Source organism: Hemitrygon akajei, chromosome 6 (assembly GCF_048418815.1).
Source record: "Hemitrygon akajei chromosome 6, sHemAka1.3, whole genome shotgun sequence".
Taxonomy (NCBI): Eukaryota; Metazoa; Chordata; class Chondrichthyes; order Myliobatiformes; family Dasyatidae; genus Hemitrygon; species Hemitrygon akajei.
The window spans coordinates 137,595,099-137,610,202 of NC_133129.1; the positions used below are offsets into that span (position 1 = coordinate 137,595,099).

General features: G+C 39.1%; 1 protein-coding gene and 1 long non-coding RNA gene across 2 annotated transcripts in view; one reads left to right on the forward strand and one right to left on the reverse strand.

Annotated features, from left to right (window-relative positions):
* The window catches only part of LOC140729530 (synaptotagmin-7-like), a 530,282-nt gene that overhangs the window by 262,854 nt on the left and 252,324 nt on the right, over nucleotides 1-15,104 (reverse strand). The window contains 1 exon segment of the mRNA XM_073049365.1: nucleotides 2,952-3,055. Coding sequence (XP_072905466.1) covers nucleotides 2,952-3,055 — 104 coding nt within the window.
* The window catches only part of LOC140729531 (uncharacterized), a 126,352-nt gene that overhangs the window by 26,277 nt on the left and 84,971 nt on the right, over nucleotides 1-15,104 (forward strand). The window contains exon 2 of the long non-coding RNA XR_012099345.1: nucleotides 2,977-3,104. This is a non-coding gene — a long non-coding RNA (uncharacterized lncRNA). The remainder of the gene's footprint in view (nucleotides 1-2,976; nucleotides 3,105-15,104) is intronic.

Below are 15,104 nucleotides of genomic sequence, written 5' to 3' on the forward strand. Positions count from 1 at the left end.
CCCAGGCCTGCACCCTGGAAACCTTCCAATCCATGGTCTCATGAGACTAACGGATGCCTATACTATTTCTGCTGGCAGCTCGGTCCACACTTGCACCACCCCATGAATGAAGAGATTCCCCTTCTGATCCCTTTCAATATTTCTCCCTTTCATCGGTCACCTGACTCGATGACCGTGTCAGTATATATTGAAAGTTGGCTTAATTCATGATGAAATGTTGCCAGGGAGGGGCAGATGTGAGTCTGTCTGTTTGGGAGCCGGGCATACCAACATGCACCCACCCCCACCCCCAGTGGAGATCTGATCAACAACCCCACCTTGCTCCTCCTGGGCTTCTCTCCAGCTACCAGAAAAAAACTAGACAGACAGAAATAGACTCAGAAGCCGACATGCCAAAATAGCACAGACACTACACTGATGGGGTTCCTGACAAACCCCAGTTTGTCCCTGTGGTGCCCCAATCCAGCACATCCTTTATCTGGTCCAAATATGCTCTCTTACCAAGATCTGAGATGGCTTTGCCGCAGTCCATCGATGTGGCTACAAGCTGGAGGAGTGGCTTAACAAAAATCAACTAGGAGTGTGAAGAGAAAAACACCTGGAATACGAAGCAACCTTTCAACCTAATCCTTTGACCTCTACTTCTTGTCTCATCCAACCTGTAAAGAGAAAGCTCGTATGCATTCTCCCTATCTATATCTCTCATAACTTTGTCTGCCTCTCGAAGATCTCCCCTCATTCTCCTGTGCTCCAGTGAATAAAGTTCCAGCCTATTCAACTTTTCCCTAAAATTTACGTCCCCAAGTCCCAGCAACGTCCTTGTAAATGTAAATTAAATACTTGAGAATGGCATTCCAATTTTTTTCTGCAAAATATTTATCAATTGGCTAATGTTTGATATGACAAATGTATATGATCAGCCCTTTTCTGGCAATTAAGATAAAGTTATCAAGCCATGCAGCATGGAAACAGATGCTTTGGCCCACCAACAGTCACTGAACATCCATTTCAACACTGCTATTACCATTTCAACACTAAAATCCTTGTACCTTTCCCACATTCCCAGTATTCCCTCTAGATTTTACCATTGACCTACTAGACTTGAGAGGCAATTTACGCAGGCCAATTAACTTTCCAACTGCATGTCCTTGGAATATGGGAGGAAACCAATGAGGTCACAGGGAAAATGTATGTCAACAGTTCTACATTGAGTTATTGTTCCACTCAAATGAAACTCATCATGCTCAACTCAACAGTGCATTATAGCTACGCTTTTCACCAACAGCAATTAAAGAATCACTCTTGGACACAGTCCATTAATGCTCTGCCTCGGCTTATGATCTAGTGTCAAAAAATTCACTTTGCAGGTATATTTTGTTATCTATATTTGATGTTTAGGAATTCAGAAAAATGAATCCTGCTCATAAAGTAATGAATAACTGCAGAATGAGAATATAATAATCTGTTAATATTAAGATCAATGGAAATGCAAGGGGGCATTCAGTTAAACTTGCAATTAACCTTCGGGCTGCTCGCCATTTCTCCAAAAGTCGCACAAAGAACAAAACATGGTAATTCGTATTAAACTAACAACCCCACAGTAAAGACACAAGACATAAGGCACTGAAATGGTGCCAAGATCTAGCCCATGGGTAAAAAAGTCTTTGTTCTTTTAATCACAACAGATGGTTAGTAATATGAGAAGAAATAATTGCTGCAACAAAGTTGCAGCAGTTGTCAGGCCTGAATGATAGCGATGGAAGAGTTTAAGAATGGAAATGAATGGGCAATGATAAATATGAGCTAGCAATGCCAGTGAGAAACCAAAGCATCTATCTCAGCTATGGTTCATGACATTTTGTTTTGTTCATCTGTGATTAAGATCGTTATATTCTCAGTATCAAAGTTTTTAGATGTCCTTTCAAGTAAGAAAAATAATTGCTTTAATTGTAAACGGCCTTGATTACACGACTTAGCTTCTTCCAACAGCTCCTTTACATATTTCAATAATTCCTTCAACTTAAATATCTCTGATTCCTGTCATAATCATAATTCCTGTCACACCAGCTGTGTGGTGAAAAAGGCACAACCGCACTTCTTTCACCTTAGATGATTGAGGAAGTTTGTTATGGGCTCCCAAGTCCTAAGAACTTCCTACAGGGGCACAATTGAGAGCATCCAGACTGGCTGCATCACTGCCTGCTATGGGAACTGTACTTCCCTCAATCGCAGGATTCTGCAGAGAGTGGTGCGGACAGCCCAGCGCATCTGTAGTTGTGAAATTCCCATGATTCAAGACACTTACAAAGAAAGGTGTAAAAAAAAAGGGCCCAAAGGATCATTGCGGACCTGAGTCACCCCAACCACAATCTATTCCAGCTGCTACCATCCGGAAAATGGTACCACAGCATAAAAGCCAGGACCAACAGGCTCCAGGACATCTTCTTCTACGGGGCCATCAGACTGATTAACTCACGCTGATTTGAGTGTATTTCTATGTTACATTGACTGTTCTATTTATTATAAATTATTATAAACGACTACAATTGCACTTTGCACATTTAGGTGGAGACGTAATGTAAAGATTTTTACTCCTCATGTATGTGAAGGATATAAGAAATAAAATCAATTCAATATTACAAACATTATTTCACACATGTACCAACTACATGTATTCTATGATCATCATTTTGCAACAATTATCAAGAATTCTGAAATATCCTCTGCCAATAATTATCATCAATATCTATTTAGCAATGAGCAACAAGGAGAGTTTTCTTGACATTGCATTTTATTCAAAATTTTCCTGATGTTGCATTTTATTCGAAGTATAGCAATATAGTGTATAGAAAATGAGTTGTCATTTATCTTCAAGGTACTTAAAGAGAATACTGCCCACACGCAGTAGCATTTGTGTTGAATCAACCACTTAACATATAAGTTGAACTTACCAGCTTCTGTTGACACCATTTGCAGATCCCACACATCACGACCATCGCAGCAAGACAAATTATCACAGCTGCCGAAATTAGACCCACATCCAGGGCAAATGAATCTGATGAAGAACAAAGAAGAAGGGCGAGGGTTAGGTAACATGTCCACAGGTGAGCACCAGCACTTGTTTACTACTTCATGGTACCAACCATTTAAAATTTTCTTTTTCACAAACAGGAATCTTGCACGTTTGGCTGTCAGGTTAACTACAGATTTACCTGTGGTTTAAGTGAGCTGAGAGATATACTCATATCTTCTGTTCTCTTCTTTTGCATGAATAAATAACATTTTCTTTCTTAGTATAACAGCTGTTCATCTTATGTTCTTGGTATTTATTGCTTATTTATTATTAGTATTATTTCTTTTTTATTCTTTCTTTTTGTATCTCCACAGCTTGTCATTTGCACATTGGCCGGTTATCTGTCCGGTTGGGTGCAGTCTTTCATTGTGGTTCTTACATCTATTGTGAATTCCCGCAAGAAATTGAATCTCAGGGTTGCATATGATGACGTACATGTACCTGTACTGTTATAATGAATTTACTTTGAACTTTGAAATTTTAATTGCCTTTATAGTTCTGCCTGGCTCTTTTAAGACTACATTGACTGCAATGTCCCTTCCAAATAACATACTATTCCGGCTTAAACATAATAATTACAATTTGTAGACTTGAGTTAATATGATAACTTTTCTTTAATTAATACCAGTGATCCCAAGGATTTCAAGTGTTTAAGGAGAAGTCTTACCAATCACTCACGACCTGACAGCAAGTTAAAATTAAATCTCTACTTAACTATTGAAAATGGCACAGAAGAACTTTTAGTGGAAATATATCCATTTTGAGCTCTCAAAACACAGGGATCATTCTTTAAATCCAAGTTATGTCATATTAGTATGCACAGATTTATAATGTGATGGCTTGTGATGCTTTGATGACATTTTTATGCCAGTTTAAATTTTGTTGACAAACTTCTGAGTGTTCTGACAGGGTTGGCACATGTAGTGATTGCTTCCTTGGCTGAGATGCCTAGCGTAAGAGTTCAAGTTATAGGACAAGAGTTAGAAGAATAAGATGAGGATAATTTTTTTCATTCAGAGAAGAGCGAGCCAGTAGGCGGTTAATGCCAAGACTTTTAAGGATAAGAAGAATTTCTAGAAGCAGAAATGTCATATTGGGCGATAGGATCAATCATGATTGTATTGACTACTGGATCAGGCTCAAACAGCTGAATGGACTAATACTCTTACTATTTCCTTTGTTTATCTATAATCCTTGGTAAGAAAACTAAGATCTGTTTGTGCTAACAGCTCTGCATATAAATTAATGGGGGAACATATAATAGTCACATTTCTATTAACAAAGTGGTATCAATTGTTGAAGTTTTCCATGGCTGTATTGCTGTACTCCACTGGTCTACTGATAGAGGTGATTATACCGTGATTGTGACATTACATAGAAATATCAATGCAAAATAATGTTAAAGCTGCAAATATAATTCAATTGTTAGTATTTGGTAAGGTGAGATGAAGTGTTCAGATTTTTTTCTCCAAATTTTGGTTATTGGCTGCACTTTGCTTCAAGATATTGCCATTTTATAATTTTAATAAATAGGAATATGTGTTTTTACAATATTTAAATAAACAGGAATGTTTATCAAAATTTTCAAATCATCTGATGTTTACTTCTAGAGGTTAATAACTTTTAGAAATTGCTCTAAAAGATATATTCTGTATCTGATATTATTCATGACATGAATATTGAAAATACCAAAACTTTGTCAAAAATGTTTGTTCAGTTCAGAAGCACAGATTTGGGTTTACTGCCAATAGAATTCTTTTTCTCATTCCAAGTCCAACCCTGTCATCAACCTCTTAAATTTTTCCAATGAAGTATTGTCCTTAATATTTCAGAGATAAATATTACCAGCTTCTTCCTTTCACATTTACAGATTCGCATCACTCATGAATAATTTCAGATAGTTATTCTACTTTCCCTACATACATCTCGTCTGGGTCCATCTCTTTAACACTCACTTTCACTGTGCAACATCACTACTTTGTCATTTAATTTCCTCAGGCAGTTTGTAACTCTTTGTGTTCCCTCTGCTCCCCACCACCCCACATTTCTCACCATCTTAAAACTTGTTTTACCTTCGACTAACTAAAACATTAACTCAGATTACTACTCCACACATGCTGCCTAACCTACTTCTAGTGTTTTACTTCAGATTCTCAGCATCTGCGATGTTTTTCTTTTAGAAATTGCAGTTACAATTAGAGCAAACAGCTCTTAAACATTTGAGGTATTCATGCTCTCATGATAACAATTCCTTTCAGACTGGTGACAGGTAAAGGTGACATTTCATGTTTTATTGCTGTTACTTTGTCATATACACATAAATGTGAAAGAAATGAGTTACAGACAACCCTTTGCAAGGAGCAACAGATTGCATATGACAAGTTCCAGCTAATTATCGGAACAGACCCAATAACCAATTAAAGATTCATGCCCATTTATATTAATTATACCCCTGGCCCACCAGCAATTAACAGTTACAATGAGATAGAACATAATAAATTGCAAAATGATGACAGGAGAGGGTATAAGGCATCTATCTTAGCTGATGATACAGAGTAGGTGAGAAAGTGAGCTGTGAAGACATCATAATTGGGAAAATGTGGGATTGGTAGGAGGCGTAGAAAAATAAATGCTTAAATGGTGCACTGAAGAATCTAGGTATGCTGGTGCAGGAAATTCACATGGAAGAAGGCAAATGGAGTAAGGGACCTTGTGAGGAGTTTTCAAAAGCGTAAAGAAATCTTGCTACATTTTATGGAGTCATCAGTGTGACACTGGGTGCAGATTTGGACTCTGTGACTACAATGGTTTCTTCATCCATATGGCTTGTCCCATTGGAGATCAAGTAAAATTGGTCTATACTGACAAAAGGAATTAAAGATGATCTCAATGATTTGTCACCACTAACATGAGAGCTGAGAGAGGGTACTGAATTTGGATGATCAGCCACAATTGTATGGATGGTGGAACAGTCTCAGGGAGCCAGTGGCCGACTCCCACTTCTATGTTTCAGACATTTCTGAGACTGGATTAGAGTGGTCCTGGCCTAGACCAGTCTAGGCATCAGTGAGCAACATATCAGAGGGGCAGGTGCACTTGTGTAACAGTGAAATGAATCTGGAAGGGGAAAACAATCTAACTTGGCAGAAGATTCCAGCAATATAGGAAAATAGAATAATAATGAGAATTATTAAAAATAATCAGATGGTGCCCATATCATTAGGCTGTTACTTAGGAATCTGCCCAGAGCAGCCTTCCTGCTAGAAAGATTGTACTGGTTTCAAGTAATTTTAAGCAAACACCCATCATTCTGATTTAAGAATAAAAATTGCTGCACTTGGTTATAATAACATAACACTAACAGAGATCTAGTATAAACTACGATAAGACTAGATGCTAAATAGTTAAATACAATATAAACTGGAAGACCAGACTGAGAAAAAATCATGATTGGCAGCGTATATCTTTAGACTATAGTGACATCAGAGCAGATGGTGTGGAATATGAATCTGTTTGGTTAGGGCTAAGAAAATTATTTGGTGGACTAACAATAAGTGGAAAGAGCATGATTAAGTAAATTATGAAAATGATAGATGACTTTAATTATCTAGAAATAAAACTTCAATTAGACAAAAAAGAAGCCAGGCAAAATAAGCTGTTAAGAAAAATTAGATACAACTATGGACAAGCCACAGGGAGCTTTCCAATGGGAGTTAATTAGATGAACAGAACGTAGGACAGTACAGCACTATACTGGCCCTTTTAACCTTCTCCAAGATCAACCTAACCCTTCCCTCACATTGCCCTTCATTTTTCTTTCACCAAAATTCAGAGTCAGATTTAATATCCCTGACATATGTCATGAAATTTGTGGTTTTCTGGCAGCAGTACAATGCAATACATACAAGTATACTATACATTTCAATTATAAATATACATATATAATTAAATCAAATAGGTAGTACAAAAAAAGAGAGCAAAGATAGTGAGGTAGTGTTCATGGGGTCTATCTAAAAGTCTCTTAAATGTCTCTAATGTGTCATCCTCTTCCACCACTCCCAGCAGTGCATTCCAGGAACTTACCGTTCTGTGTGAAAAAACCTACTTCAGACATCTCTCCGAAAATTTCCTCCACACACCTTAAAATTATGCCCTCTCTTATTAGCCATTGCTGCCCTGGGAAAAAGGTGCTGGCTATGCACTCTATCTATGTCTCTTATGATCTTCACCTTTATCAAATCACCTCTCATCTTCCTTTGCTCCAATGAGAAAAGTCCGAGCTCAATCAACCTATCTTCATAGGACATACCCTCCAGTCCAGACAGCATCCTCATAAATCTCCTCTGTACCCTCTCTAAAGCTTCCATGTCCTTCTTCCAAGATGGTGACCAGAATTGAACACAATTCTCCATGCATGGTCTCAGTAGAGTTTTATAGAACTTAAGAGTTCAATGCTTACTGGCAACTCTTGTGACACTGCTATTAACAAACTATTACCAAAGGTCTATGTCATTCCTTTGGGCTCATCAGGTGCATGGAGAGGGGGAACTTGCGACATGGACAACATCCTGCTCTCCATAACGTACTGCCCAGGCTTGTGTAACTAGACAGCTAGGACACAATATCCATGGTCAACTCTGAGTGATGGATGCCTCATTATCAGGGCAGAGAAAATTTGGAAACTTGGAAATTAAACCAAGAGGAAATTTGGTTTAATTGACTAAAGTAATGAAGGGATTAGATAAGAGTAAAAATTGTTTCCTAAGCCAGTATTATTATTTATAAAAGGAACAGAAGTAATCAATTTTTTTTGTAAATGCAGACTAGTGGCTATAATTTTCAATGAACTATATGTAGAGTTGTGGATACCTCCTCAAATGGAAATTGGATAAATGGTTCTTGGGGAAAAAATACAGGAGCATCAGGAAAGAATTTGAGATTAGAGCTAGAACTATTGACCTTTGAAAGCAGGTTTAATATGACAATAGTCTCCTTCTGCGTTGTACTTTTCAAAAGTTACATGGCTTTGGTAAAGTACAGAATGTAGAAATCTGCAGATGCATGGAAGACCAAAAGGTCTTTCAAAGCTGTAATTATCCTGCAATTTTGTAAAAGGAGGCCACAAGAAGGTACATAATCACATAAAAGGTAGTAGTTCTATAAAGGTTGGTGGAACATTAGTTGTATCAGAGGGTTGGAGAACTGCCAATGAAACAACATAGCTCAATTTACTCAATTACTTTGAAGCAAATCAAGCAGATGTTACACAACAGTGTGCTGCATGAAAACTAATTTACGCAATTAATATACAAAAGAAATTAAACTAATGGCAAATGAAGTGACCTCTTCTTTGGATACCTAGAATAGATTGATGTATTATGAACTTCTCAATAGTATTATATGATGGGTTTACTTCTGAGTGAGTAACACAGTTCATTAATTAAAGCTAAGTGTCCTGATACACTCACACTATAGAAGTACACAGCTCATTGCATCTTAGCTAATAACAGAAATGTCCCTTCATTTTGGAGGTGGAGGTAGGTGTGTGTGTGTGTGTGTGCGCGTGTGCGTGAATAAAATATCTACAATAAACAAAGTAATATACTTTAATTAGCTTATGCTTGAACCTTCTGGGCTAACTTGCAGATGTACCATAGTAGAGGAGTGGTACAGCTAGATCTTCTGCCTTGCAGCTCCAAAAATCTGGGTTCAAGTCTAGTCAGTTCTTCGTGGTGCGTACTTGGTGCAAACGTGACAGACCAAAGCGCCTACTTTAATGATGTATCTCTCTGTTGCTCCATGACATATTCTGATCTAAAGCACTTGCAGCTAATCTCTTCACCTCTTTAGGGATTGGCTGCATGGTTCAGCGAAGCCCCACTGGATCAGCTCCAGAGCTGGCTATATTGTATTAGTTATAGGGAAAAACTGAGAAACATTTATGTACACAGGACTAGATTAGTTTTATCTCAATTGAAGAAGTAGTAATAATGCCTGGGGGGAATGCATGCAGTCACAGAGAGAATGTGCAATCTCCACAAAGACAGGCCCCAATACTGCGACTGAAACTGAATCATTGAGCTGCGGGACTGCAATGCAGCACACTGTGTTACCATGCCACCCTGCATATGTCACCTCTCCTGTGTCAAAACTGCCAGATACCATTACACCCTAAGCAGGAGAAGGTCCTGCAGATGCTGAAAATCCAAAGCAACTCACACAAGATGCTGGAGGAACTCAGCAGCTCAGGCAGCATCCATGGAAATGAATAAACAGTTGACATTTTGGGCTGAGACCCTTCCTCAGGATTGGAAAAGAAGGAGAGGATGCCAGCAGTAAAAGGTAGGGGGAGGGAAAAACAATAGCTAGAAGGTGGTAGATGAGGACAATTGGGTGGAAAAGATAAAGGGCTGCAGAGGAAAGAATCTGATAAGGGGGAGAGTGGACCACAGGATAAAGGGAAGAGGGGCACCAAGGGGAGGTGATGGGCAGGTGAGAAGAGGCCAGAGTGTGGCATCGAAGAAGAGGGAAGGAGGAGGGAAGCATCTTTTTTACCATAAGGAGAAATTGATATTCATGCCATCCGGTTGGAGGCTACCCAGATGGAATACAAGGTGTTGCTCCTCCACCCCGAGAGTGGCTTCATCTTGGCACAAGAGGAAGCCATGGACCAACATGTCAGAATGGTAATGGGAATGGAAATTGAAATGTTTGGCCACCAGGAAGTTCCGTTTTTGTGGATGTAGCGGAGGTGCTTGACGAAGTGGTCCCCCAATTTACGACAGGTCTCACCAATGTACAGTCGACCTCATTGGGAGCACCGGATATATTAAACCACCATTACACTCTGTACTTGTTTAACCTTCTCTTCATGAAAAGCCACTTCATTAAGCAGTATCATACAGACAATCCCAATTAGCAATACCTTTCTCATTTTGTTCACCAGAATTTGAAGGACGGCCTTCAAGCAGAGCATTGTCAATCTAGTGAAACATCTCGTGCACCATAGAATCTATAAACTTGCAATCAACTCTGAACTTTCATGGCATCGCTTGCTTTGGAACCCTGCAGGAAAACTTGAAAGTTCTTAAAACTACTGCATAGAGTTGTTATGTTTTGTAAAGAAACTACAGAGTTCAGAACTGGAAATTACGTTTATAGTCTCTGATATTTTTTTCTGTAGATTATTCCTCTCTTGAGGGTGCAAGTTGTGCTACATACAGCAGCTCTCTTGTAGTCCACTTAATTGACTGTTCTTGTTCTGTGAAGAAGCATAATGAATTGATGGAATTTGAGAGTAAATTCAATTTAATCACAAGAGAGAGACAGAAACTGCCAATAATTAGAGCAACTGATTTGTCACAGCATGTTATCTTACAAATGGAATTATCTGAACCTGTAAAATGACTCAACTCAGTTTTATTACAGGGAAGTATGTAAGATCATACTGAACGTGTAAGAATGACATCACAGCAACCTGCAACCAATTTCATAAGACAAACTGGATGACCTGTGGGTCTTTCCCTGACTATAACTTGCTATGTGCAGCTTTTAACTGGAACACAGCAGAAAACCGCACATTTTGAGAGGTACATGGGAGAAAGTATAATTCTCTCGGTATTTCTCTGTGACACGCCAGGAACAAAACTGAAGATCTGCTTAAAAGTGAATATAAGGAATCCTGGAAGATGAAGGCATCAGTCTAAGAGTGCTCCTGCTTTTATTTGCTTAATATTTCTCAATGTTCCACAGTCACTTCACTAACAGCAAGGTAATGATTAGTTTGTATTGAGTGTAATAGTGAATGTAGATCAGGAAATAACTCTACCAAAACACTATAAAAGTCAGCCTGCAGTTCTCACCTGTGATATCCCTGAATTCCACAACTGCTTTAAGTACTCTTGAAAGTACTTACCCTTAGGCAAATATTATAGAACTAACTGCCTTCACTGAATTTTACTATATGCTCATTCACGAGATCAAGTCATCATTGTCAAAACCAGTATTTACTATCCATCCCTAGCTCCTCTTCAAAAGATTGAACAGCAGAGCGGACTCCTTCGGCAGAATGGCCTAATTCTGTTTCTATGTCTTATGGTCTGAATGTTGGCACTGATCTATCATCTTTGACTGCCAGACTCCTTTTGGTGAAAGTACACAGTGTTGTTCAGTGTGATGTTCCAGGACTTTGATTCAGTGATGGTAAAAAGAGCAGTACAGAGACCACAAGTCATGATACCTGAACAGAAAGCTTTAGAAACAACCATAAGTCAGTATAGGAGTTAATCTTCATCATCAAAAGCCCAGCAAAGAATCAAAGCAACACAGTTTCAGTCATACAAAATTCAGTAACATTGTGTACTACGACTTGTATTTTGTAGCATACAAAAAGCATTGCTAAGAAGCCAGCTCAGAGACCAAATCTAAGGGGACTTGGGAATGTGTGAGGAAGAGAGTGCTGACAAACACGGACTCAGCAGCTCTCTGAAAGATTGGGTGTTCTGGGAGAGTCTAACTGCCAGTGCACTTTGGAATAACGTGATTTAATTTCCTGCGCTACAGGGAAGGACAATATTTTGCCTGTGAATGCCATGGCAACCACAATCAAGACGCATGGGATGTTTAGATTGGAAATACTGGATGAATTTCTGGGGTGCTGCAATAAGACATTCACATTCTCACTTCAAAAATAAGCAATTTTCAGACACACAGCTTTGCAAACACCAGTCCTAAAGGTCTGAATTTCTAGGCTAAGCAGAAATGACAGGTTCAGGCATTTTAAGTTCTGTTAGCAGTTAGTGAAACACAGCATAAACATTTAAATATCTTTGAGGTGCACACAAGTATGCAAGATTTGAGTTTTTAATTATAAATAGAGTAATATTTAACTATTTTAATTGTAGAAGAAAGATTAGTGAATGTATACTGTGCTAAGCAATTGTGACGGGAATGATCAGTTTTACCACGAAGTAGATGAACAATTCCTCTTCCAGATGTCTGATTATTACAGCTAACATCTTACCTTCATCACTGGAAGATAATCAATTCCCTTCTTGTAGGTCAATCTATCCAGCTCTTCTAGGTCTGTACTTAAGGAGTCACTTGCCTTCCTGTCCTGATAGCTTCAGTCCAGGACTCTCAGGACTAACCAGGTGCAGCCACTTACGTCGGAGGTACGGTAAGTGGGTTTGGCTGAAGCAGTGTGGGTTCAACTACCCTCTTGCCAGCATGCTATTAGCTAATGTCCAGGCCATTGAGAACAATGGCCCAGGCTACGAATGAGAATGACCTACCAAAAAGAACTAAGAGACTACTACAGTACTATAAAACTGTGAGCCTAGGAGGAGGATAGTGCCTAATGGCGACTTCTTTGTCTTTGGAAACAGCTCTATTTCATTTCTATCTTTGATAGCTCCTTTTTTCCCTTTCAAGGTTCTTTTGAAGACCCTGACCTGGGGTTACATGCTGACTTCAGTTCTTTGTGGAAATGAGACCCACTCTCGGGGCCTCACGACCAGCCGCTTTTCGATATGCAGACTGGAAGACTAGTGCACCTTCAGGGTGCCGGATTTTTGTGGCTCTGGAGAGGGGTGGATTCGAGGCCGGTGCTGCTGCCTGATGCGTCACGGGAGAAGGAAGGTCATAAGCAGTGAGCTGGCTGCTGGCTGTATGACCAGAGACCCGAGTTAGGGCACAGAGCTCAAAAAAAGCGACGCAACAGAGTTTTAACACCATAAATCAGCAAGTTGATTTGATATGTCTCTCCTCTCGCTCTGAAACAGGGACACCTCTTTTTCCCTTATTAGGGAGAGAGAGAACCTGTGGTTTGTTGAATTACTGGGTGAACGATAGTCTTTGGTTTACTGCAAGTCTCTGTCTTTATAGATGCTTTGCTGCACGCTTGAGTGATTGGTTGGGGGGGAGCAGATGCTTTTTTGCTGGTGGGGAGGGGTGAGATCATCGCTTTGCTGCTGCTTATGCATGGGGGGGAGTTGGGGGGGCTTTGGGGTTCTAACATTGAACTGTCATCCATTCTGTCACTATTTTTGTGGATGTTTGCGAAGAAAAAAGAATTTCAGGATGTATACTGTATACATTTCTCTGATATTAGATGTATCTATTGAACTGAATTAGTTCCTAGTAGTTATCCACAGAAGAATTCAGTGTACACTCTGTTGCATTCTTTTGATTAACTGTACACGAACAAAATCAGCGCAGACACCTAGTGTAGATAATGGACTAACTTCATACAAACTTTCGATGATTACATCTTCCAAATCTCCAATTTCAATGTAACATCCAAGATGATTGTCAATACCCTCAAATTCCCTGTAGTTCCTAACTTCTTGAAGTAGTGAGATCTTTTCATTTTCATTTCATCATGGCCATTTCTGGCATCTCCAAGCCTGAATGCTTGAAACTGCCCTGGGCAAAACAGTTCTGAATAGTCTTAATGCTATTTCTCACCAATTATCGGTGACAAAAATCACTGCTTTTGAACACACACATGCAACTGATGCTATTTAAAAACTTTCCACTTGAAGCACGATGTAGAGACTAACAGCCAAGCAAGTGCACGCGTCTGTCGCTAATTAGAAACTGTTTGGCAACAGAAACCTGCCCGAAGTAAGCGGCATAGTGTCCCAAATAAACAAAGAGAATTCTGGCTATTTTCTTCATTATTTTTTGTTCTTCTTCAAGAGTTGTCCCAAATAAGTGGCTGCCCTGATAACCAGTAGCCCAATTAATCAGAATCCACTGTACTTTATAATTAACTGTGAATCGAATAACCAATCAACACACACAAAATGCTTGGGAATCTCAGCAAGTCTAATAGCATCTGTAGAGGCAAGTAAACAGTTGAAGTTTAATGCCAAGACCATTCATCAGACCTCATGAAATTCTGCTGAAGGGTCTTGCCACGAAACATCTCTTTTAGAACAGAGATGAAGAAGAATTTCTTTAGTCAGAGGGTGGTGAATCTGTGGAATTCATGGCCACAGATGTCTGTGGAGGCCAAATTATTGGGTATATTTAAAGTGAAAGTCGATAGCTTCTTCATTAATCAGGGCATCAAAGGTTATGAGGAGAAGGCAGGGGAATGGAGTTGAGAGGGATAATAAATCAGCCATGCTGGAATGGTGGAGCAGACTTGATGGACTGAATGACCTAATTCTGCTACTCTGTTGGATGGTCTTTTGTTCTCATGGACTTGCCGAATTCCTCCACTATTTTGTATGTGTTGCTCAAAATTTCCAGCATCCACAGAATGTCTTATGCTTATGGTTAAACAATCATTTTTTTACTGCAAGGGATTTTGATACTCAAGGAACCTTACTGCTATGCTGAGTTTGCACATTTTCTCAATGACCATGTAGGTTTCCTTAGGATGTTCTTTATATCTCCCACATGTCAAAAACAGGCTGATACTTTAATTGGTTGCTGTAAGTTAGGCCTAAGCCTAGGATAGTAGAAACATGGGTCAAAGGGGAGTTGATGGCAAATGTGAGAGAGAATAAGTTGCAGGAATATGGGGACATTTAGAGGTGGGGAATAAATGGAGTTGCTCCCCTTTGCATTGCCATTGATCACAAAGACTGAATAACCTCCTTTTGGCCATTGTAAGACTACATTTTGTATTTAATTTAGCATATCCTGAGGTCATGTAAAATATTGTATAAATGTAGTTTGTCATTACAGTTTCAATCTATATTTAGAGTGTTCATGATGTGAGACACGGCTCAACTCAGAAGCGTAATTATTATTAAATCAGCTAATCAGCTGAGTCAATTTCTTTGTCCTGCATTTGGCCATGATTATATTCTAGATCTTTGCATTGTAATCTAACTGTGGAACAGCCATCAAATCTAAGCAGGGTTAGCTAATGGATTAAAAACTCCTGATGGATGGTGTGATCTGCCGAATGATTACCCTTTACAAGCTTTTGTTGAAATTATTCTTTAGCTGTTATAACAGTGAACAATATGAGTATTGTTTCCTCTGTGATGAATCACATTCCCTTGATCTGTGG